Source organism: Vulpes lagopus, chromosome 11 (genome assembly GCF_018345385.1).
Source record: "Vulpes lagopus strain Blue_001 chromosome 11, ASM1834538v1, whole genome shotgun sequence".
Classification (NCBI taxonomy): domain Eukaryota; kingdom Metazoa; phylum Chordata; class Mammalia; order Carnivora; family Canidae; genus Vulpes; species Vulpes lagopus.
This window is the reverse complement of record NC_054834.1, coordinates 86,535,183-86,562,387: the sequence shown is the minus strand read 5'-3', so window position 1 is coordinate 86,562,387 and position 27,205 is coordinate 86,535,183. Positions and strand designations below refer to the sequence as shown.

Sequence of the window (27,205 nt, the reverse complement as noted above, 5' to 3'; positions counted from 1 at the left end):
AAGGAGCCTGAGTGGCTCAGTGGTTGAGTGTTTGCCTTTGGCTCAGGATGTGATCCCAGTCCTTGGATCAAGTCCCACATCAGGCTCCCTGCATGGAGCCTGCTTCTCCCTCTGCCTGTGTCTCTGCCTCTCTCTCTGTGTCTCTTGTAAATAAATAAGAGCTTAAAAACAAAACAAAACAGGTTTCCAGTGGGAGAGAGGCTCTCCTATTTGTGGAAATGAATCTCTCTAATGGGAATTTACTAACTACAAAGCTTTTCAAATTTTTGCAAAATAATTTGGAAAACCATTGTGATATGGGTACTCATTATTAAATTATTTATTGTTGCATAATAGGACATAAAAATCTGAACTTTTTTGTATATAGTCATGATCAAGTGAGGAAACATGCCCAAACCTTTCCATTAATAATCACCTTGCCCCATTCCATCTCCTAAAACATAAAACTGAGCATCATCTTTAATTCTACAATATAGTTGTTAAAAGCCCAGACTCTCGTGGGTTTTGAATCCCTGCTCTACCACTTGCTAGTCCTTAGATCTGGGCAGGTTAGTCTTCTGTGCTTTAGTTTCTTTAACTGTAAAATGAAGATTATAATAATACTTACCTAATTTGGTAATATCAAGCATTAATTCATTCTACGCTACCTCATACAAATATTTAAATTTCATCTGTAACCACTCTTTGTCCCTATGCACATAATCCCAGTATACTAGCCAGATCATATTAACTATTCCAGAATATAACAGATCATTCCTTCTTGCCTTCAAAACCCCCCATTCTTCCTTCAAAGCTCACTTCTGTCTCTGTGAAGCTAACTTTGGTTTCTTTCAGTAGAATCCATGTTTTACTTCTCTTGTCAGTTTTTGGAAGTAAAAGTTTAAAAAGAAAAGTATAGGCCTAATTTTTGGCTTTTTCTTGTCTTCATTTTTTTTCAATTATATTTTACTTTGGCTGCAAAACACTGTGACATAAATATAGGATCTGTACTCATTATCTTTAGTTTTTTAGTGGAAACCACTTTAGACATTATGATTATAATCAGAAAACCATTTCAGTTATCATAAGAGCTCAGGAAGGGGGTGAAAGGAAGAAAGTGGAAGGGCACTACCATTGATAGAACTATTTGTATGATCACTTTGTGCTAGGTGCTTTACTTATATTATCTTTGCACTTTGGGTCCACTATATATTAAGTGGTCTCCAAAGGAAATAAACTAGTAAACAATTTTTTTCCCTCAAATGGAATGAGCAAAAGAATACCAAGATAGGGGCATAATTTTCTTTATTAAATCCTTGACTTAAAAGTATTTTACTGTATGCTAAAAGCAGTACAGGATAAAGAAAATGTCTCTTTGATTTAATTTGTAGGCCAAGATTTAAAGATGAGCTTAACTTTTCCATTAAAATTTTAAATTTATGAATTCCTGAAAATCACTGAAGTAAACTAGATTGATTATCTTGGTGCATTGCAACATAATTAGAAACTTCTGTATTTACATGTAATTCAAAGGTAATTGAATATTTGATGAGCATTAATTATACATCTAATTACATAAATTTAACTTCTTACATGATTAGTGATATATTATTGAATGACATATAAATGAGATTCAGTGCAACACATTATTAGTTCCTAATTCAAGAAAAAGTGCTAGATAACATGGGAGAATGCAAATATGTGTAAGATAATGCTTTGTCCCTCAGCAAGCTTATAATAAAAAAAAGAAGGTTAAGATATATATAAATAGGGGCACCTGGGGATCCCTGGGTGGCACAGCGGTTTAGCGCCTGCCTTTGGCCCAGGGCGCGATCCTGGAGACCCGGGATCGAATCCCACGTCGGGCTCCCGCTGCATGGAGCCTGCTTCTCCCTCAGCCTATGTCTCTGCCTCTCTCTCTCTCTCTTTGTGTGACTATCATAAATAAATAAAAATTAAAAAAATAATAATATATAGGGGTGCCTGAATGGCTCATTTGGTTAAGCAGCTGACTCGATTTTGGCTCAGTTCATGATATCATTAAGTGGCTGACTTTATTTTGGCTCAGGTCATGGGTTTGCACTGAGCATAGAGCCTGCTTGAGAGTCTCTGTCTCTGTCCCCCTCTGCCCCTCCCCACCACTGCTCTCATGCTCTCTCTCTCAAAAAAAAAAAAAGAAATATATACATAATAATAATATAAAAAAGATGTAAACTCAGAAATAGAGATGCGAGGGAAGAAAATAATTATTCTGCTAGGAGGGATAATGTGACACTAATGGATGGGAAGAGCGGGCATTCTATTTCTGTATGGAGAGAAATCACTAGTAAATGGTAGAGATGGGAAGGCTCCAATTTGGGGTAATTTAAAAGGCCTTAAACAGAAGTCTAGAATAATATCCTTGAGATTTTACTGTGTCTTCTATGTTCTCAAACTATAGAAAAATAGAAATACTTGGTAAATATATGGAAAAAAATAGTCTCTCACTAAATAGGTTCTTTATCAGTGATTTAGGGAAATATTTAACCCGTGAGGAGCGATGTGAATTACAATAGGTATAATGTTAGGCAACAAAGAAATATGAAAGGTAAAAGTGCAAGCATCCTATACCATATACAAAATTATCTCAAAGTGGATCAGATACCTAAACCTAAGACCCAAAACTATAAATTAGAAGGAAACAGAAATGCTTTATAACATTGGAGCTGATGAGAATTTCTTGGATATGATACCAAAAGTACAGACAACAAAAGAAAAACTAGACAAACTGGACTACATAAAAATTAAAATTTTCTGCATATCAAAGGACAAAATCAGCAGAATGAAAAGGCAATCAATGTAATGGGAGAAAATATTTCCAAATAATATATCTGATATGGGTTAATATCTAGAATATGTAAAGAAGTCATACAACTCAACAACAACAAAACACCCAATTAAGCAATGGGCAAAGGACTTGAACAGACATTTCTCCAAAAAAGAATGAACAAATGGCCAACAAGCATATGAAAAAATGCTCAATATCACTAATTATTAGGAAAATACAAGTCAAAACCACAATGAGATATCACCTTATACCCATTAGAATCACTCCTACCAAAAACAAATAAGGAAACAGAAAATTACAAATGTTAGCAAGAATGTGGAGAAATTAGAACCTTTGTGTACTCTTGATGGGAATGTAAAATTGTGAACTGCTATGGAAAATAGTATAGTAGTTCTTCTAAAAATTAAGAATGGAATGACTGTATATCCAGCAATCCCACTTATGACTTTATGTTCAAAAAGAATTGAAAGCAAGATTTCAAAGAAATATTTGCATACCCATGTTCATAACAGCACCATCAAGAGATGAAAGCAACCATGTCCATCAGCAGGTGAATGGATAAACAAAATGTAGTACCTATATACAATGGAGTATTATTTAACCTTAAAAAGGAAGGAAAGACTAACACATGCTACATCATGGATGAATCTTGAAGACATTATACTATGAAATAAACCATTCACAAAAAGACAAATACTGCATGACTTCACTTACATGAGGTATCTATACTAGTCATTTAGATAAAAACAGAAGATAGAATGGTGCTTGCTACAGGAGAGTATAGGGAGCAAATGAGAGAGTTATTTAATGTGTATAAAGTTTTGTTTCCCAATATGAAAAAGTTCTGAAGATTGGTTACATAACAATGTGAACATACTTAACACTACTGAACTGTATACTTAGAAATGGTTTAAATGGTAAATTCTATGTTATGCTTTCTTTTAGCACCAAAAAAAGTATTTAAAAAATTTTAGCAAAAGAACCAATCCAGTCATTTGATAGTATTGTCTCAAATGGAAATTGATCAGTTCAGTCAAAATTACTAAACTAATAGCATTCATCTTTAGCTACTAAGTTTTCTTCTCTTTATTATCATCTAGTTATTAATAGGACATGTACTTTTAGAGGTTTGCCTTTAATTTATTCTTACACCTGCAGAAGATACAACAATGGTCATATCTGAAAAAAAAAAACTGTTAAATCTTCAAAAAGTGCAGGCATCAATTGTGAAAAAAAGCGGAACCAAGGTGGACCATGAAGAGACACTCAAAGTGAGTAAAAGTACCTTGAAGAGACACTTGGTTATTTTACTGTGCCTGTGGAAACTGATCCCACCTATCCATCCATCCATCCATCGTGGAATTTCAGACTCAGTACAGTGTTGACACTCTCATAGTGTCCTTTCAACAGATTGGCTGGGAAACAGACTCTGGAACCCATCTGTCTTATCAAGGCCTTCAACGTACTTGCCACTTCTTGTTGATTTGGTCGATATAATGAAACAATGTAGCATTCTACAGAATATCCACTCAGTTCAAGTCTTTTTAACCTCTATGATGACAAAAGGGTAGGAGACTTAATATAGCCCTGGAGCAAGGCCATAAATATATACATTATACTTCTGATAGTCCTTCTGATAGTAAGAGAAAAAAAATGCATTTGTCAGATCAAGAGCTGCATACCACACACCTGAGGCCGCGTTAACCTGCTCTGAGAAGAGCAGTTCCTGACAGAGCAGTTGCAATTGATGCTCCCACTTGGCTGAGTTTGCAGTCATCCACTACCATCCTTGAAGATTTTTGCAATGGCCAGACTGGTATATACTTTAGGTCTTTAAAGATGGCACTAATCTCTGCCACTTCCTGTCACATGCAATACTGACTTTCATATATTGTCATGGCCAAGCCAACTAGTTTGGGAACCTTCTCACCCACTACGATAGTTCTTAGCCCCACAGGCTAAGACACCAACGTGAAGGTCCTGCCAATTACCAAGTATGTACATCTATCCATACGGTTCAGGGAACAGGAAGTGATGAATGAGTGAGTCAAGTTCTTCAGCAAACAGACTCTGTAGTAGAGATTTGTGTTCAGAGAGTTTATTGAAGAGAGCTGTCGGCAATAGCACCTGTGCAGAAATATGAGTGGTAGCATTTGGTAGAGGAAGAAGTTTAATTATGGTACAGTAGCAATAATTCCACATGTGAATCCATTGATTCCACAGGGGCCTTTGAAGCTGTGACCGCCCTTCAGAGTTGTAAGAAATTGAAGCAAAGGGACTGAGCCCTAATGCTCCTTCACTGATCCTTCACTGAATTCAATGTGCCACAAGGGAGGCAGTTCCCGTAACAAGAGACTGCTCCTTTCAGCAGAAGGTAATTTCTGGGCAAAAGCTCAGTTGTGAGGCAACAGCAGGCAACACCCATGGCAACTAAGGAAATAAGGACTGCAATCCTTAAAAGGGAATTTTGGTGGTTCTTGGTAACATCCACTACTAAGGTGGCCAGAGTTGGCAAGTAAAAAGCAATAAATAAAAATATTACATGGCATACCTATACTTAAAAGATACTCATTATTTACATAAAATTCAAATACAACTGAGCATTGTCTGTGTTACCTGGACACTCTGTCCACTACACATGTATTAAAGGGAAAATACAAAGAAAACTCCAAGGGTATTAATGCATTTCTACTTTTGTAATCTTATACTTTGTACAGTACTAATCCCATATGGACATGAGAGACCAAAAATAAAAATTGGTTAACCTCAACAACTTTTGCTCCACTCACAATCCTGATTTGGTCTAATTATAGGGAGTCAATGCTGCTTGCTACATTTTACCATAGAAAGCAGAAATAGGCTTAGAAAGAACACTAGCAGTTTTAAGGAGGGTGGATTGTGAGAAAGAGAGCACACAGTACACAGACAGGGAAAGAACTAGAGCAGTGGCAGTGGGAATGAAAGGAAGAAATGAGAAGAGACACCCCTGAAATAGATTCAAAGAATTTACTAACTATATGATACAGAAATACAGGAGGTGAACAGAGTCTAACAAAATTGTATGTTCTTGATTTGAGGTAATAGGAAAAAAGAGAGGAAAATGGTACAAGATATATGTAAAACAGAAATATAAGTAGATTTGAAGGGAGAAATTATACATTTGACATACTTCATCCTAATGTATAATATATGTGAATATGTTAACTAATATACCACACCAAGCTGTCAATATTGGTCAAGTGATCATTTTCCATTAAACATATTTCACCTGAGACTTTATATTTTTAACCACCTTGCATTTCTACAAGCTGTGCACAGGATGTTAAATTATACTGGTAATTCTATTAGCTATTAATAATTCTTCTATACACTTAAGTCCTGTAAACACTAATTTTCAAATTTAAAATCTTAATTGAAGGAAGAGTTTTAAAATGTATGTTTTTCTTCAATAACAATTCTCAGCTCTAAATATCTATTTGTATGTTTTGCCTCTATTACTCAAGAGTTCTTAAAATGTGGAAGCCTGATCTTTTTCCTTAATTACACAAAAGGAGAAACTACTGCCCACATTACCCTTAGCAATGCTGTCTTTCTAACTGACACTCTCCCCTTTGCCCATTTTATACTATGCTCCCAGTTGATTTTTCCTGAACCATGATACCCAACACATTGTCCCTGCAGTTCTTTTCTGATTCAGAGTAATCAATCCAGGAACCACTAAGAAGTCTATTAATTCTTTGTGTGTATCACAGCAGAATCCCGTTTAGCATCCTCAGATGCTAGGATGCTTATTTGCTTAGTATGGTCTGGGAACAGGATAAATACTGAGAAAGTCAAAATAAATAAGTTTTCCTGCTTTAGTTCAAAATTCTAAAATGTAATGTTACATTTGCATTTGATGATGTTAATTTTAATCACCTGTGACTTAGCCACAAATATTCACTTCTGGGATTAAAATGCCCACTATAGACATCAATAAACAGAACAAAATCTGACTTATCCACTTTGTTTGCCAATCAGAAATCTCTTTTAATAAGGGTCCTACACCCTCACCTGAATGCCCACTAAGAGAAAACGTACATAATACATGTTGACATAATGATTAAAATAAACTTATTAAATCCTATTTTTGTACTATGTATTTACCATCCACAGGGAACATTCAGTATTTTACTGCAATTATTTATAAATTATCAACTGTTAACTTTCAATTATCTTTGTGCAGATTATCCATCACAACCTTTAAAACCAAGATGGCTTTTTCCTGCAATTCTGCTTTTTAGGCTACCTTCTTGCTTTATTGGGTTTTCTTACACATGCTTACTGAATATAAGCATAGCTTAAGTCACGACATAAGAAGGTAAATATGCTGGGCTGCTGGGGAAAAAATGTAATATGATGGCATTTCAAAACCAAGGTGAAATTATCTATAGTCTCCATTATCAGTTTAGAGTTTGCAAGTTTCTGTTCCCTTCAATTTGAGTAATGAATATGGATAGCATAGCAAATCACTACGCCCACCCAATAAGTATAACCTTCTTGGACCTGCATATTTTTTGTGCACCAAGCAAAACGTTAGGTACTGAGCAGGTATAGTTGTTGCAAGTTTACTCTAAATTTTATATCAATTCTCCTGTTAAATTGTTGTGGTGAAAGAAAAGGTGTAAGGCTATGAATTTCACTGTACTTTAATTAGTTACCAATAATTCTTAGGGGGAATACCCCTTCTCAGCTATGGTGGATTATTAAGAACTATCTCTGCTTATTTTTACTTGACATTACCTGGGTTTCACTTTCTAACCAAAAGATTAGAAAATTTATATACCTTGTTATCTCACTAACAATAATTTCTTAAAATGAACTAATAATGTATATACATCAAATTGTGGTGCAGTAATAACTGTCAAGATTTCTGTAATTCTTATGCCAGGTACTATTCTAAATATTTTTCCCTTAATTCTCATAAAAACGTTATGCAATATATTCCATTGTTACCCTTATTTTATTTTTTAAAGCTAATTTTTGGGACCCCTGGGTGGCTCAGTGGTTAAGCATCTGCCTTTGGCTCAGGGCGTGATCCTGGAGTCCTGGGATCTAGTCCCACATTGGGCTCCCTGTGTGGAACCTGCTTCTCCCTCTGCCTGTGTCTCTGCCTCTCTCTCTCTCTCTCTCTCTCTCTCTCTCTTTATCTCTCATGAATAAATAAATAAAATCTTTAAAAAATATTTTTATTTGAGTATAGTTGACACACAGTGTTACATTAGTTGCAGTAATTATAACATAATGATTGGACAAATTTATACATTATGCTATGCTCTCAAGTGTAGCTACCATCTGTCACCATACAATGATATCATTGAGTATATTCCCTATGCTATGCCTTTCATTCCTGTGACTTACTCATTCCATAATTAGAAGTCTGTATCTCCCACTCCCTTTCACCCATTTTGCCCACTCCACAGTTTGTTCTCTGTACTTACAGTTCTGATTCTGCTTTTTGTCTGCTTGTTTATTCATTTGGTTTTTTTTAGATTTCATGTATGAGTGAAAACATATCTTTCTTAGTCTGACTTATTTCACTTAGCGTAATACCCTCTAGATCATCCATATTGTCATAAATGGAATGATCCAATTCTTTTTTATGGCTGTGTGATATTCGTGCATCTGTGTGTGTGTCTGTGTGTGTGTGTGTGTGTTTGTATGATATCTTCCTTATCCATTCATGTATCGATGGACAGTTAAGTTGTTCTATATCTTCACCATTGCTATCCTTAACTTAACAATTGAGAAAACTGCGGTGCAGAAAAATTAACTGGCTGAAGCTTCCATAGCACATAAGGGGCAGAACTGGTATTTGCAGTTTGGTTTCAGATCCCGTATACTAGACCACACTACCTCTCTGTTGACTTATTTGACCTTACTCCTATTGAAAAGAATACACACAAATGGTGCCTCCAACTCTATCTCATATATCTGAGTATATTCAAAAGCCAGTTGTCCTTAACTCTCTTCCAGTGTCAGCCTACTCTGACAACATAGGCTGGGTTGGATGCCCTTCCTGTCCTATTGTCCACTCTCATGTAGTGCCTAATATGCTGGTCTGCCATAACTTATTTTTCTCTTCATTCCTCAAATGATGGTAATTCCTGAAGCAATAATTACAGAAAGACTGGCACACAACACTGTGCCTTAAATATAGTAGAGATTCAATATCTGTTAGATGAATGGATACTTCTCTTGTAGGTCTTCCCGTTGGCATTTCAGGCTGCATTAACAATCATATCTATAACCCACCATCACCATTACTCTAATACCAAATTTTGCAATTCTCCAGATTGTGACATACTTCATATTTCTCTTTGAAGTACTTTAGGAATGCATAACAAAAACTATTCCAAGGGGGGGGGGAGGTCTTACCTTCTAAATCTTCTTTCTCAAAGTGTGTTTTGAGAATAGAACGAGTTCCACCTCTATCCACAACTGCCTCTTCATCATTTCTCTGTAGAATGAGAAAAAGATTAAATGATATTACAGTAGTTCCTCTTTATCCACAGTGATACTTTCCAAGACCCCCGGTGGATACCTGAAATTGCACCTGAATTGAATTGGTACCTGAATAGTACCAAACCCTATATAAACTATTTTTGCTATACATACACACCCACGATAAAATATAATCTTTAAATTAGGCACAGGAAGAGTTTAATAATAATAATAATGAAATAGAAAAATTATAACCATATGCTCTAATAAAAGTGATATGAATTTGGTCTCTCAAAATATCTTATTGTACTATACTCACCCTTTTTGTGATGATATAAAATGATAAAATGCCTATGTGATGAGATGAAGTGAGGTGAATAATGTAGGCACTATGACATAGCATTAGGCTACTATTGACCTTCTGATGGTATGTCAGAAGGAAGATGATCTGCTTCCTGACCATGGGTGACCTCAGGTCACTGAAACCATGGAAGGCAAAAGCACAGATAAGAGTGGACTACTATACATATATTCTCTTAATTTCAGAGAATAAATTATAATATAATCTAATATTTTAGGGGTTTAATTCAACCACTTAAATCTACTTTTACACAACTATCCTATTTGATTATCAAGTGTTAATTTAAAAAGGAGATTAAAATTAAATTGACCACATACTCAGAGAAGAAATGTCATTTGATTTTCCATGAAATCAAAAGCAGTCATACATTCCAGTTGCCATCATTGGTTACTGAGATGAAAAACAAATAACAGTTACCCTGACAATTTAGTAACATGCATTTTTATCTCTGATAAAGAATTCTTATTAACAAGATGACATTTTGAACTATACAAGGAAAATATGGAAATCATTAGTATTAACACCACTAATGCTATGGCAAGGTGAAATAATTCCACTGCCATTTAAAATGGGGTTGAGAGGCATCTAATCTCTTGAAAGCAATTAGTAGCAATTATTAGGTAAACTACAACTCTAATTACTTACTTGCTTCAGTGTAATGCATTTTATTCAAACTAAACTTTTAATTATAATCATATACATTCAACCTTCATCCAGTTTATATATATGTATATATAAATATATATTTATTATATTTATTAAATATATATTTACTTATTTAGAATGGTGGAGACTCTCTTCTGAATATTGTACATATGCTCAAAACAATACACTCACTCATTTGGTATTCAATAACATAATAGGGGAGGGAGAAATACAATCCATGTAAACATGCAGAAATGAACAAAATACAAAATACTGAACAAAGTGAAATACAGATTATTTATAAGTTTTTTTGATTATGAGCACCTATGTAAAAATTGTCTTAAAAGTGACTATTGAAAACAAAAAAGAAATAAAAATGTAGACTAAAGATGAATGAATCTTCCAACTTCTTTTTTTTTAATTTTTTGTATTGGAGTCAATTTGCCAACATATAGCATAACACACAGTGTTCATCAAGTGCCCCCATCAGTGCCCGTCACCCAGTCAATCCCAACTCCCCACCCACCTCCCTTTCCACCACCCCTTGTTCATTTCCCAGAGTTGGGTGTCTCTCATGTTTTGTCACCCTCACTAATATTTCCCGCTCATTTCTCTTTTTCCCCTTTATTCCCTTTCACTATTTTTTATATTCCCCAAATTAATGAGACCATATAATGTTTGTCCTTCTCGGATTGACTTACTTCACTCAGCATAATACCCCCCATTCCAACTTCTATTTCTAAGCCTGTTCTAGCATTTGTATTAGAAAAATTACAAATCCGTGTTTCTTCTTTGAAAGCTTTTTAATTCCCAGACATAATCTTGATAAAGATTTGGCCTCCATGTTTTACAAATAAGTATTGTCAACTGTAGGATTATAGACCACAGACATATTTCAATCTAGAAATATCATCTCTTATATGCTTCATATGCAGCAAAACATACAGTAGAATAACATGTTTTACAGTCTGTAGTACTGTGTCTTGCAGACAACATGTGCTGAGACAGGTCAGGGCAAAGAGTTTGAAATTAGAGCGAAAGAAATCTATACTACAAATGAAAGAAAAAAATTAAAATTAATATATGATTAAGAGTCTACTGCTATTGTGTTTGGCGAAGTTTTAAAAATATGTTGGTCTGAGCAAAATAGCAATAGAAAAAACTAAAGAGTTATATATTTATATAATTTCCTGAACCAGACAAATGCAAGTTTAAGTCTCTTTAGAAACTGTTATTGATACATTTACAAATCACATTTATCCTCTGTGGAGGACATATTCAAATATGCACATCGGAATGCATCTCTGCCCTCTTGAGTGTTATTAGGAAGAATGCCAAAGGCGAAGTTATGCATCCATGTTCAGAGGTCAGAAGAAGCATCATTCCACTAAATCTCCATAGCATCCTCTTAAAATAATTGCAAAATAAGAAGTTTTATATAGGATATAAGAAGATATTTCCATCTATATGATAAAATATTTAATCCTTACCTCAAGAGCCTGAATCAATTTTCAACTTATACAAAATGGCTTTTCTCCTTATTTTTATGTAGCATAAAAACTGCCCACACACAAAAGATAATTATACTGAATAGCTAATGTTAGGATATTTAGACAAAATGAAATTTTGCAGCAGAAGTAGGAGTGGAATCTAAATAGGAAATAGTTGATTATTTAATTACAAGATGAATTACAAGTAGAAGTGTCCTAATTTTAATGTTTCACTGGCAAAAAAAAAAAAAAAAAAAGAACTTGAAGCTAGAATATGAATGTAACTCAATGTAAGTGACTCATTTTGCAGTTTCATATAAATTTAAATACTCTCCAAATAGCCCATAGATATATTAAATGTATTCTTTTGGGCTGAAAATTCCCAAGATACTACTTAATACTAATAATACATATACTGAAATTCCTCTACTTTGGTTATAGTTCAAAAGATTATTTCAATATTATTGAAGACTTTTTAATAGAGTGCTTCCCTTCTTCCTTTTTTACCAAGAGCAAGTAAACGTGGGTGTGATGAAGAGAATGCAGGGACAAATGCCAATGGGTGCTAGTCTGTGCAATAATCCCAAATAGACCAGTAAGATATTTTTTATTCATTTTGCACTATTACCCTTTTCAGATTAGTTGAACATAAAATACATTAATGTACCCTAATTTTCATATGTATTTACTCACTCAGAACAAATTTTAGCACTGTGTAAAGAGAGAACACATAAATTTCTTACATTGCCTCTCATTGCAATTTACCTTTATTACACTACTGGGTAAACATTTATAAGATTATTTATTCCAGTAAATAAGTATAAGACAATGTTCTAAAATTGAGGGGAGCACGACCCATAGTAAGAAATACATATTCAACACAGTCACATATTTATATATATGTAATCAAAACAAAGTTTCACAAACCATCATTTACCATAACTATAAACAATACAGTATGATATTTTCTATCCCAGGATATTCTATTTCATTTAAAAATACTAGTCACTATCCTTTAAACTTATTTTGGTACTTCAAAATGGGTTGTGACCTGCAATTTGAAAAACATTGGTACAGACTATGGCCCTGAAACAGAGTAACAAGAACTATCAATGAGAACAGAAATCACATCTTAAATCCACGTACACAGGCCTCTACCCAAATAATAAACAATAATACTAAACTTTCAAATCAATATTTTTCAATTTTTGAAGTTCACCAGGAAAGTAACGGTTTGTTCTTCCTAGTTCCATTTAAGTACTTTTCTCCATGTCTTCCCAAGAAAGAAGGAACAAATAATATTATCTATGATCCTCTCCAGTTAAATCCTGCTTATGACTAAACTGAATTTGTACTCAGCTATTTTATTTTTTATATTTTATTTAAATTCAATCTGCCAACATATAGTATAATATCCAGCACTTATCTCATCATGTGCCCTCCCCTTAATGCCCATCACCCAGTTACCCTATCCCCTCACCCACCACCCCTTCTACAACCTTTTGTTTGTTTCCCAGAGTTACGAGTCTCTCATGAGTTGTCTTCCTCACTAATTTTTCCCCACTCAATTTCCCTCCTTTCCTTTATGGTCCCTTTCACTATATTTCTTATAGTCCACATGAGTGAAACCATATGATAATTGTCTCTCCAATTTTATTCAGCTATTTTAAAGGCAAACGCCATATAATTGTCATAACCCAAATGTATTTTATAATTTTCTACAATTTGATTGCTTCTAAACATTAAGACACTTGTGTTTTTAATACAAATGTATATACATGTAAATTGTGAATATTTCTACCTCCAAGAAAGTCTTTAGACTTCATTATTTTTCCTGAACAATTACTAGCAAGCCATAGCAGAAAAAAGAGCTTTCTATCTCAACTCTCACATTTGAAGTGACCTTGAACCAGTACACTCTCTCATAGTAGACTGACTAATATGAGCTAGCATATTTTAGTGTTAAAATATTCAGAATAAGATACCAACAATATCTTCTAGGATTGTTTGAAAATATCATTAAGCTATCTACAAATGTATAAAAAATACATTTTTTCTGATTTACCATAACTCTTGAGCACAGTCTTGACAGAAATAAACTTTCCTAACTTTGTAAAACAAAATCTAACAGTAATCCCATGAGCAAAACAATTGAAATTTTCATGTCCTCTTGATAATTCTTATCTCATTTGAGAGTGGGAAGAGAATTGAAAATTGAGAAGAGAGAGCAGTTCATTTTCATTTCAGTATTCTTTCTTCCCTAGAACCATTTATCATATCAATTTCTAAAAAGCAACCATTTCTTCAATAAATGATACTGGGAAAACTGGACAATTACATGCAAAAGAATAAAACTGGACCACCTTTAACACCATACACAAAAATAAACTCAAAATGGATTAAAGACCTAAATGTGAGACATGAAACCATTAAAATCCTAGAAGAGAATGCAGATTGTAATTTCTCTGACATCAGCCTTCATTTTTCTAGATATGCCTTCTAAGGCAAGGTAAATAAAAGCAAAAACAAACTAGGACTGAATCAAAATAAAAAGCTTTTGCACATCAGAGGAAACCATCAACAAAACATAAAGGCAATCTACTGAATGGAAGAAGGTATTTACAAAAAATGTATCAAATAAGGGGTTAAAGTCCAAATTATATAAAGAACTTATACAAAGCAACACCAAAAAAAAAAATCTGATTAAATAAGGCAGAAAGGGACACCTGTATGGCTCAGTCAGTTGAATGTCCAACTCCTGGTTTTGGCTCAGCTCATGATTCAGGGTTATGAGATCGAGCCCTATGTTGGGCCATGTTCAGCAGAGAATCTGCTTGAAATTCTCTCCCTCCCCCTCTGCCCCTCCCCACCCCACTTACACGCATGTATTCTCTCTCTCTCTCTCTCTCTCTCTCTCTCTCTCCTCTCTTTCTCTCTCTCAAGTAAATATCCTTTAAAAAAATTGGGCAGAGGGCCTAAATAGACATTTTTTTCCAAAGAAGACATACAGATTGCCTGTAGACACATGAAAAGATGATCAATATCACTAATTATTTGGGAAATGCAGACCAAAACCACAATGAGAAATCATCATATCCCTGTTAGAATGGGTAAAACCAAAAAGGCAAGAAATAACAAGTATTAAAGAGGATGTGGAGAAAAAAGAAGCCTCATATACTTTTGATGTGAATGTAAATTCGTACAGCTATTGTGGAAAACAGTATGGAGGTTCCTCAAAATTTAAAAATAGAATTACCATATGATCCAATAATTTCAGTACTAGGTATTTACACAAAGAAAAAAAACACTAACTTGAAAAGATATATTCACCCTTATGTTAACTGAAACATTATTTATAATAGCCAAAATATAAAAGCAATCTAAGTGTCCACCAATAGATAAATGAATAAGGAAGATATGATACACACATACACACACTCTCTCTCTCTCTAAAATATTACAGAGCCATAAAAAAGATGAGATCTTGCTATTTGAGACAGTATAGATGAACCCAGGGGGTATTTGGGCTAAATGAAATGTTAGACTAAGAAAGATAAATACCATATGATTTCACTTGTAGTGGAATCTTTAAAAAAATGAATAAACAAAAAGCAGGATCAGACATATAAATACAGAGAACAAACTGATGGTTGCCAAAGGGGAGGTGGGTGGGAGTTGAGCAAAATGGATGAAGAGTAAGGGATCCTTGGGTGGCTCAGCAGTTTAGCGCCTGCCTTTGGCCCAGGGCGTGATCCTGGAGCCCCGGGATCAAGTCCCACGTCAAGTTCCCGGCATGAAGCCTGCTTCTCCTTCTGCCTGTGTCTCTGTCTCTCTCTCTCTCTCTCTGCCTCTCTCTCTCTCTCTCTCTCTCTCTGCCTCTCATGAATAAATAAATAAAATCTTTAAAAATATGGATGAAGGGGAGTAGAAGATACAGACTTCCAGTTATGGAATAATAAATCACGGAAATAAAAGGCACAGCATAAGGAATATAGTCAATGATATTGTAATAGGGACCTAGGTGACAGATAGTAGCTACACTTGTGGCAAACATAGCATAATGTATAAACTTGTCGAATCACTGAAACTAATGTAATATTGTGTGTCAACTACACTGCAACAAAAAAAAAGCAACACAGGAGCGCCTGGGTGGTACAGTTGGTTGAGCATCCAATTCTTGGTTTCGGCTCAGGTCATGGTCTCAGCGTCATGAGATTGAGCCCCATGTCAGGTTCAGTGCAGAGTCTGTTTAAGATTCTCTCCCTCTCACCCGGGATCGAATCCCAGTCCGGCTCCCGGTGCATGGAGCCTGCTTCTCCCTCTGCCTATGTCTCTGCCTCTCTGTCTCTCTCTCTCCCACTCTCTCATAAATAAATAAATAAATAAATAAATAAATAAATAAATAAATAAATACAAAAGATTCTCTCCCTCTCTCGACCCCATGCTCCCACTCTCTAAAATAAATAAATAAATATTTTTTAAAATAACCACATTTTCTGACTTTTTATTAGGTATTAGGATAGTATGGTATGCTGTGTACACTCCATTAGCCCTTACAAATCCCCTTTCCACCCTTCTTCACCATGCTCTATGCCTTTATCGACTGCATCATCAGATTCCCTTATAATCCAGCTTCTTTGAGGTTAGCCAATGAGAGAGAATAAGACTGGATAGTGGGAGCAGAGAGATATGGGCCCTGTTGGGCCATAATTTGGCAATTGCTGCATTCCTCTATCACAGACAAAATCTTGTCATCTGACTCCCTTTCCGCTCTAGATATTGCCAGTTTGCATTAACTGCTCCCACATCTTGCTCCTTCAGCTCCAGAAATAGTGACAGTTTTCTGTTGCTCCAAGTTCCTGGGATTTCATCAACCCTGTTGATATCCCTTTATCCTGTCTATGCCTTTAAAAAACAGTCCTTTCATTAAACTCTTTTTATCATGCTTTTCAAGTGACTGTCTCTTTCCTGCTGTGATCCTAAGCTATACATATATGTCACGTTTAATGACTAAAATCCATGACATTAAATTTTGTGGAGATGAAGATATAAGCAAAATGGCAACCTATGTATAAAACTTTGAGTAGGAAATATCTATCAAAAAATACTGTTGAATGAAGTGTAGAGGATAAAATGGTTGGAAACAGACTCTGAGTCATCAAAGATCTTTCAGTAGGCATGATTAATTCAAGAATATTTAATTTCTGAAAGAAATGAAAAAGAGGAAATAGAATAAAATTCTAATGTGTGAAAGGGAGTGAAAAAAGAATAATCAAGTATAAGCATTTTACACTTGCAAAGACTGTTCCCCAAAACTCAAGAAATGTATATACACATTTCTACCCATGAGGTGCTTTTTTTTGCCATTTCAAAATATTTTCTTAAAAAAAAAAAATAAAAAAAAAACAAAATATTTTCTTTAATATTATAAAATATTTTCATGAACAAGTGAGCTAGCAAATACACATTCACCAATGTGCCTTTGATAAGATTATCCTTCTAACTCCACCCCCCACTCCCACATCAAGGTAGGCATAAAATTGGAGAAATGAATACAGCAGATGGTACAGTAAGAAAAAATTGATTAAAAGTATGGAATATTGTGCTTGTTTATTTTTCTATGTTGGAACAAAACAAAACATTTTAGTGCAAACAGATAACTTTTCCTCTCTTCCATTTAAGTATAATGGAGAAAAAAATTACTTTCAATTCAGTTTACAGGGTCTCTCTCAACTTACAGATTAATATCCTGGTTAATATAAATGAAACATTTTCCACTACTAATTTAATGAGGATAAATACATAGACACACATATTTTATAAATATGATGTGAGAGCTAGTTTTTAAAGTGTTTATTATTTTTATTACCTTTTACTTTAAATTATGAAATTAAGAAAACTAAACACTAACACTTGGATTCAATATTAATATTCAACATATGATCTGTATTTACTCTAGAGGCTATTTTTGCATTACCATGTAAGTTAAAGTATTATACAATATAAAGAAGTCAACAATTTAATCTCTAATTTCACTATGCTATATTAAATAGGACAAGAGATGTGAAAGCATCAGGTCAGAAATTAACATAAGAGTTCAATAAATGCGAGTCAAACTGGAATCTAAGCATAAGCCAACCCTAACTTTGAATTTCATTTAGCATATTATATTTCCATAAAACATATAAACACATCTATTTGTACCAGGATATTGCTTGGAAACTAGGTATTTAGAATCTGGTATCTACTCTAAATTGTAGACTATACCATCTCATGGTAATATAAGTTAAATCTATCTTATATATTGTGTTAATGAAGTCATAGGAAATGTTTATTATAAAGTAACCCAGAGGGCCTGGGTGGCTCAGTGGGTTGATGCTCAGTCCTAGCATCAATTAGACTCCTGGTTTCAGTTCAGCTTATGACTCAGGATCCTGGTTTCAAACCCTATGTCTGGCTCCATGTTCAACACAGAGTCTGCTTGAGATTCTCTCTTCTTCTCCCTCTGCCCCTTCTGTTCATTCTCTCTCTCTCTCTCTCTCTCAAATAAATATTTTCTTAAAGTTAAAGAATAAAGTAGCCCAATAATTCACTCTTTCTCCATCCCTACATATTTTTAACAAAGAGTCACTTGAGTTCTTTTCCAAAATACTGAGTTGGGGAGGTAGTAGTTAGGTTTCATTCACTTATATAGAGTAAATGGGTTATTTCATCTTCAAGCATACAGGGAAAAAATGGAACTGAGGATAAGAATTGGAGAATAAAACGCTATCACAGGAATAGGGCTAAAAAGGCATGAAATAAACTATCATGTAACAATTACAATATTTTTCTCATCTCACTTACTTGGAACACTCCACCCATGTAAATCTTAAAGACTAGTTGGGGAACTACACAGGTCACTAAAATTAAAATCTACCTATTTCTGGCTTGGGATTAATTTCATGAGCACATACAGTAGTGTACTTATTACTGCCACTGTAACCTAGAGAATACTATCTCTCCTAATGGTCCTAACATCTGATTGTTTAAGGATAAAAAGTGTTTGAGAAGTTAAGACCAGTTTTAATTAGCCAACAGTATTTTAAAAGGCACCAATACCTGTGTAATTGAGTTCCTGCTTTGTTTGCCCTCCTGATCCCCCTCAATTTGTTTGTTTTGAATTATAGACTTGATTCATGTCTTATTCTTTTTTATATATTTTTTGATTCCTGTCTTATTCTTAAGAGTCCTTCTAGACCTTCACTTCTGCATAGGAACCCAATTGGTACCCAGAAAATGATATTAACGGCTGCTAGATTTCCTAATTGTTGCCTCATGCTGTCTTTTCTCTCTGCATGTTGCTTGCTCATGCCCTATGAGGCTCCATCTGTCTTGTAGGCCTTCCTTCATTTGTCCTGCTGTGTCCTTCTCTAAGCATCTGACACATCCCTAGGGGCTTGTTTGGTGCTCAGGTCCAAGTTCTTGCTGGTATGGCCATCCCTCTGCTGCTAATGCTCCCATTCAGTTCAAGAGAAAGGCAGTGTTGGATAAACACTGAGAGTTTGTATGCGGGGCTATCCCTGAATTTAAGTCTTGTTTCAGTTAACTCCTTGTGTGATTTTAGGCATCTTATGTAATCTGTTTGTCAAATGACTTATTAATACATGTAAAGTTCTTGAATTTGCTAATCAAGTTCTTAGTAAATGTTTATTATTACTAAAGAGACACTTTAGCTGATTTTTAAAAGATAAAGGCATTTTTGTCAGGCAGATAAGGGGGCAAAGTGGTAGTTTAGTTGCAAGTATTAAGGCAGGAGCCTATTTGGTGCAAGATATTAGCTGGACCCAGAGCAAGACTGAATACTAAATTACCAAGCTACTGATTTTATTCTCCTAACAATCCAAATGCCTAGAAAGAAAACTTCTAATATCTGAGACAGGACTGAAAATCTTGATGTGAAAAGGTTGGACTTCTAGAAATTACAGAAAAAAAATATATATATATATAATCCTTAACATTGAAGATATGTAAACCAGTGGACTGGACAAATTAGGGACTGACAAAACGATCTGAAAAAAAATACACAGAACATAGCATTGAATGACAAGGATGGGAAAAATAAGAAATAGATTTTTTTTAAGATTTTATTTATTTATTTATTTTGAGAGGAAGGGAGATAAGGAGAGAGAGAGGGCACAAGTAAGGGGTAGAGGCAGAGGGAGAGGAAAAAGCAGACTCTCCGCTGAGCAGGGAGCCCAAAACAGGGCTCCATTCCAGGACCCCAGGATCATGACCTGAGCTGAGGGAAAGACACAACTAACTGACTGAGCTTCCCAGGTATCCCTGATATAGGTAATTTTTTTAAATGAGGGTAATATGATGTAGTCTAACATATACCAAAATGCATTTTTGGAGGATAGGACAGAAAAAACGAGGAAGGTGAAAATAATAGGTGAAAAATTTCCAGAATTGATAAAACACATGAATCCACAGATTCAGGAATCACAATGAATCACAAACAGGATAATTAAAGAAAAATTCACACCTCTACATATCATGTGGAGTCACAGAACAACACATTTTTAAAGCAGCAAAGGAAAAAGAAAAGATTACCTCCAAAGGAATGTCAAACTTACAATGATAGAGGCCAGAAGACAGTAACATAATACCTTCAGAATGCTGAGGAAAGAGTATTGTAAAAAAACAAAAACAAAACTACAAAACTATTGTAAATCCAGAAGTAGATACCCAGCAAAGTTATCATTCAAGAAACCCACTTCAGACAAATAGAAACTGAAAGAATTTATTCCCAAGGCATCCTTTGTAAAAGGACTTCAAAGTATATACTTCAGAATAAAAATGATCCCAGAAAGATGTCTGAGATGCACAAAGGAATCCTGAGCCTAGAAACTGAAGGACATGAACAAATATAAAGAAAATAAAAATGTGTTTAAAAACTAACTTCATGATTTCTAAGAATCCTTCTAGTTGTACAGTAGTTGATTTTTTATATTGTTTTCTACTTCAGTATAAATAAGGGTTATTTTTGGTCTGTATTCATGTAGCTCTCTGTGCTTTAGCCTAAGATAATAACATTCATAACTCTTCCATATATCAATACTTTCTCCACTCCTGTCACCCCAAATCCTGATAGCTTTACTGACATACTCTAGACATATAATATCAATTACTACCAACTATAAGAAGATAAATGTATATGTATACATTTTAAAATATAATTAGCACTTTTATCCTTTTTAAAAATTTTTATTTAAATGTTATTTAATTAACATGTAGTATATTATTAGTTTCAGGGGTAGAATTTAGTGATTCATTAGTTGCATATAACACTCAGAGCTCATTACATCAAGTGCCCTTCTTAATGCCCATCACCCAGTTACTGCATCCTCCCACCTCCTCTCCATCAACACTCAATTTGTTTCCTAGAGTTAAGAGTCTTCTATGGTTTGTGTAACTCTCTGTTTTCATCTTATTTTATTTTTCCTTCCCTATGTTTATCTGTTTCATTTCTTAAATTCCACATAGAATGAAATCATGTTATATTTGCCTTTCTCTGACTGACTTATTTCGCTTAGCATAAAACTCTCTAGTTCTATCCACATCATTGCAAATGGTAAGAGTTCATTCTTTTTAATGGCTGAATAATATTCCACATCTTTATTGTTTCATCTGTTGATGGACAGCTAGACTCTTTCTATAGTTTGGTTATTGTGGACACTGCTGCTATAAACATTGGGGTGCATGTGCCCCTTTGAATCACTACATTTGTATCTTCTGAATAAATATCTAATAGTGCAATTGCTGGATCACAGGGTAGTTCTATTTTTAATTTTTTGAGGAACTTCCATACTGTTTTCTAGAGTTGCTGCACCAATTTGTATTCCCATCAACAGTGTAAGAGGGTTCCCCTTTCTCCACATCCTCACCAATATCTGTTGTTTCTTGAGTTGTTAATTTTAGCCATTCTGACTGATGTGAGGTGGTATCTCATTTTGGTTTTTATTTTTTTTTTTTTAAGATTGTATTTCTTTATTTGAGAGAGAGAGAGCACAAGCACGGGAGGGGGAAGGGCACTGTGATAGGGAGAGGGACAAGCAGACTCTCTGCTGAGTGCAGAGCCCAATGCAGGGACAATCCTAGGACTCCCAAGACCATAACTTGAACCCATGACCCTAGCCGAAGTCAGATGTTCAACTGAGTAAGCCACCCAGGAGCCCCTAATTAGTAATTTTTTATCCTTTCTATAGTAAACATTTGTTCATTATAAATTTGTAAGAATCTACTAAATTAGAGCACTACATAAGTATTTGGCTTTCTCATCATAAATTAGGACAGATCTGAGTTGGCCTACATACACAATAGTCAATTATATTAATTATTTAAACAGAAATAAGCTCATCGTGTCTGTATTTTAATGACTTATAGGGGAGGTGGGCTTGGATATTCAATAATTAGATGGAAAGAAGTTTCCTAATATAAACAAAACCAAATGAGCCAGATGATGGGGATAATAAAATAATATATATGGCATGATGGATTAAATAAATAGAAAAAATTCAAGATATTTTTAGATAACAAAAATGATACTGAGGAGTAAGAAATATAAAACATTAGAAGATGATAAGAAATAAGCAGTGAAAGGAAATACTTCAAGTATACCCATGAGTTATGAAAAGTGTAGTGTTTAAGTACTTAAAAAGCAAAGTAAGCAAGTCTAACTGGTTTGGTGATTTTTATCTTTAACCTCAGAGATTGTTTATTAGTGATAAGCTTCATAATGTCATTAATAAAATGGTAGAAATCTGTTTAGTGATGCAACTTTTTTAAAAAGCTAACATCTATTATATTTAATTACTTTAAGCAAAGTGATTTTCCTATACAAATACCAAAAATGTGGTAAAGGGACTGGAGATGACCACTTTATTTACTTTCCCCTTTAGATCTAAAAAAGAACAAAACCAACCAACCAAAAACACTTGAGCTCTTAAATTTTCTAATTATCTCAAAATTCAAGGGATATTTAGAAAGGAAATTACAATGCCCTAAACATGGGGAAAATTGGGGGAAAAAAGAAACAGGAAATGAAAAAATGCCAAAAGATGAGTAAAAATGTGTAGTTGACCCTTTAATGACACAGGTTTGAACTGTGTGAGTCTACTTATATGAGATATTTTTTCAATAAATTCTGCAAATGTATATTCTCTGCCCTATGATTTTCTTAATAACATTTTCTTTTCTCTACTTTACTTTTGTAAGATAATTGACTGATTATATTATCAGTAAGGATGCTGGTCAACAGTAAGCTATCAGTAGCTAAATTTGGGGGAAGTCAAAAGTTATACATGGATTATCAACTATGCATGGGAATTAGTACCCCAACCCCTGCAATGTTCAACTCTCTTAAGAAGATGGATAACTTCTTAAATTTCCTCAACTAATTATTCCCTTCACAAGGTCAAAGACTATTATTTGTTCAATTTGCTCAAATGATGTTCGATTGAGATGTTAGAATTTCCTCTACTACTTAGAAGAATCAAACTCCAATTATTAGAAATGTATGTGAATAATCTGTTCCTCTATTTATTAGATAAGAGAAATGGCCAAAACTGATTTATAGCTAGCATTATAGCTATAAATATTTCTTAGTTACTAAGTTCATGAGCTATCAATAGGCACTTAGGAAAGGTCCATAAGGGGAAGCAGAATAGTAGCTAAGAAATTCTGTAAAACCAACCAGCAGGGTTCATACCCAATTCTGATACTTACTACTTACTTAACCATGTGACTTTGAGCAAGTTCTTTCTGCCTCAATTTCCTCAAATGCAAAATGGGGATTACTGTATGTACTTTATATGTTTTTTATGAAAATTAAATGAGTTAGTTACATGTTGCTAACATGCTTAGAACAGTACCTAGGAGTTCTACATTAGTATTAGTTAAGTAAATACACTTTATCTTATATAATCCTTCAAACAGTTCTAGAAAACAGATATTTTTATCCCTACCTCAAAGATAAGGAATCTGAAGTTCAGTTAAGACAGGTTCAATGACTTGCCCAAGAATATAGCTTGCTCAACTAATATGAGGCAGAATTAGGATCTGAATCAAATTTTATATGACTTTAAAATTCATGTTCTCTGTGACATATTGCTTCATTTTCTCAAAGCTTAACCATTTTTCTCCCAATTTTAACATACCACATATATAACATTAATAGTAACAATAGATATTTTAGATAGAAAAAATTAAATGGAATTCAAGCCCTCTTTTTCAAATCTTACAATTTTCTACATTTTCCTCAAACCTATATAAGAACATATATTCACATAAAGTTATGTATTTTGATTTTTTAATATTAAAGTGTAGTTATTAAGAGAACTCATAATAGCATGTTGTCCTTTTTCACCTCTTGGATACAAGAAATATATTAACATTTCTCGGGCCCTTGTAGTAACTAGTGATAAGCAAAAGTGCTGGTGTGTCACACCTGGGACAAAGTACAGAAAATGAGTGTGACTTCTTTATGCTCCTCTTCTCCAGCTAGCAGAGACCAAGGAGATCAGGTGGTCCAGCTATAAAAGCTTTTGTTAATCTAAATTCCTGAGTGACTGTGTGGAAGAGAAGTTCCCAATCTCAGCCTTGACCCACTTTATTATATTTATTGTATGAAGCTACTGAGATTTTGGAGTTGATATTGTAGCATATTTTAGCCCATCCTAACAAGAAAACAAACATTTTTATATTCATACTTTTCCAAATTATACTATCTAGTGGTTATATATTTTAAAAGGTTGATGCTATGTAGTTTAATTAATCCTTCCTGTGGTATTAGCCACTTAGATTTTTATCCTATTTCTCACTAATATAGATAATTTCTCAATATTCATATTTGTAGAGATTAAATGTTGGAAAATTCAACAGAAGAATATAGGTAAATAAATTACTGTCTTTGCATCAAAACAATGAGCACAATTGGGTAGTTGTTTAAAAGTACTCCTTTAAAATGCAATAGAATGGTAGAACATACTTTTTTTAATGAAATGAAGATAGGCCTTAAAAGAAGAACTCAAGAAAATAGAGAGTAAAGAATAGATTCTTTGGTGCAGGAATAGCTAAGTAAGAGCAGAGATTTCAAAAGGAAAAGGGATGAAAATAATGGAACTTTGAGAAAAACCAATGAAAAATATCTAAAAGAAGAGGTCAACGTTTTGGGAAAAAGAAAGAATGAAAAAAAAATATAGATGCCCCAACACATAATTATAACTATGTGAACAAAGAAAGGTTAATTTTGGTTTAAGATTTAAAAATTGGAAATATCAGAATAATAGACCTGGAGTATGGCTTCTGGGAGGACTGTAAAATCATCCAACCAATGATCCTTTAATTTAAAAAAAAAAAAGGATTTTATTTATTTATTTGACAGAGAGAACACTAGAAGGAGAAGCCACAGAGGGAGAAGGAGAAGCAGACTCCCCGAGGAGCAGGGGATCCAATATGGGGCTCGATTCCAGGACTCTGAGATCATGACCTGAGCTGAAGACAGACACAGGATCCTTATTTTAAAGATGAGAACCGACGCTGGGTGGCTCAGCCTTGAGTGCCTGTCTTCGGCCCAGGGCATGATCCTGGAGTGCCAGGATCAAGTCCCACATCCAGCTTCCTGCATGGATCCTGCTTCTCGGTCTGCCTATGTCTCTGCCTCTCTCTCTTTCTCTGTGTCTCTCATAAGTAAATAAAATCTTAAAAAATAAATAAACATGAGAAAATTCAGGTCCCCAAAAAGTCAAGACAAAAATCTCAGGTATTCACACAGCACAGCATCCATTTCCTCTCTACTTCAGATTCCCCCATCTTCTTGAGATTGTGACAGAAATCAGTCCAAGCTTGCAGAACACAAACCAAACCAAGAAATGAATGAATATGACATTGAAGATAAGCTTTTCTCATTTTAGGCAGATAATCAGTTTTCCTAAATCCATGATGACAATGAAAAGGATCAGAGAAGGATTCACAATTGCCAAATTGCTAAATTGCCTGCTTTTGAGATGCAAAATCTATTAACATTGACTGTGTAGTAGCTGTATTTGTCATTTAAAATGTGAAAACATTTAGGGGCACCTGGCTCAGGCTGTTAAGCCTCTGATTTAGGCTGAGGTCATGATCTCAGGGTCCTGGGATTGGCAGGGAGTCTGCTTCTCCCTCTCCCTTTGCCCCTCCCCCAGCTTGTGTTTTCTCTCTCTCTCTCTCTCTCTCTCTCTCTCAAATAAATATTTTCTTAAAGTTAAAGAATAAAGTAGCCCAATAATTCACTCTTTCTCCATCCCTACATATTTTTAACAAAGAGTCACTTGAGTTCTTTTCCAAAATACTGAGTTGGGGAGGTAGTAGTTAGGTTTCATTCACTTATATAGAGTAAATGGGTTATTTCATCTTCAAGCATACAGGGAAAAAATGGAACTGAGGATAAGAATTGGAGAATAAAACGCTATCACAGGAATAGGGCTAAAAAGGCATGAAATAAACTATCATGTAACAATTACAATATTTTTCTCATCTCACTTACTTGGAACACTCCACCCATGTAAATCTTAAAGACTAGTTGGGGAACTACACAGGTCACTAAAATTAAAATCTACCTATTTCTGGCTTGGGATTAATTTCATGAGCACATACAGTAGTGTACTTATTACTGCCACTGTAACCTAGAGAATACTATCTCTCCTAATGGTCCTAACATCTGATTGTTTAAGGATAAAAAGTGTTTGAGAAGTTAAGACCAGTTTTAATTAGCCAACAGTATTTTAAAAGGCACCAATACCTGTGTAATTGAGTTCCTGCTTTGTTTGCCCTCCTGATCCCCCTCAATTTGTTTGTTTTGAATTATAGACTTGATTGATTCATGTCTTATTCTTTTTTATATATTTTTTGATTCCTGTCTTATTCTTAAGAGTCCTTCTAGACCTTCACTTCTGCATAGGAACCCAATTGGTACCCAGAAAATGATATTAACGGCTGCTAGATTTCCTAATTGTTGCCTCATGCTGTCTTTTCTCTCTGCATGTTGCTTGCTCATGCCCTATGAGGCTCCATCTGTCTTGTAGGCCTTCCTTCATTTGTCCTGCTGTGTCCTTCTCTAAGCATCTGACACATCCCTAGGGGCTTGTTTGGTGCTCAGGTCCAAGTTCTTGCTGGTATGGCCATCCCTCTGCTGCTAATGCTCCCATTCAGTTCAAGAGAAAGGCAGTGTTGGATAAACACTGAGAGTTTGTATGCGGGGCTATCCCTGAATTTAAGTCTTGTTTCAGTTAACTCCTTGTGTGATTTTAGGCATCTTATGTAATCTGTTTGTCAAATGACTTATTAATACATGTAAAGTTCTTGAATTTGCTAATCAAGTTCTTAGTAAATGTTTATTAT

The 27,205-nt window shown here is 34.5% G+C and overlaps 1 protein-coding gene across 6 annotated transcripts in view; it reads right to left on the bottom strand.

The window, feature by feature from the left end:
- The window catches only part of SLC4A10 (solute carrier family 4 member 10), a 295,705-nt gene that overhangs the window by 174,804 nt on the left and 93,696 nt on the right, over positions 1–27,205 (bottom strand). For all 6 annotated transcript variants that reach the window (XM_041723548.1, XM_041723547.1, XM_041723549.1 and 3 more), the window contains exon 2: positions 9,224–9,305. In XM_041723548.1, coding sequence (XP_041579482.1) covers positions 9,224–9,305 — 82 coding nt within the window. The remainder of the gene's footprint in view (positions 1–9,223; positions 9,306–27,205) is intronic.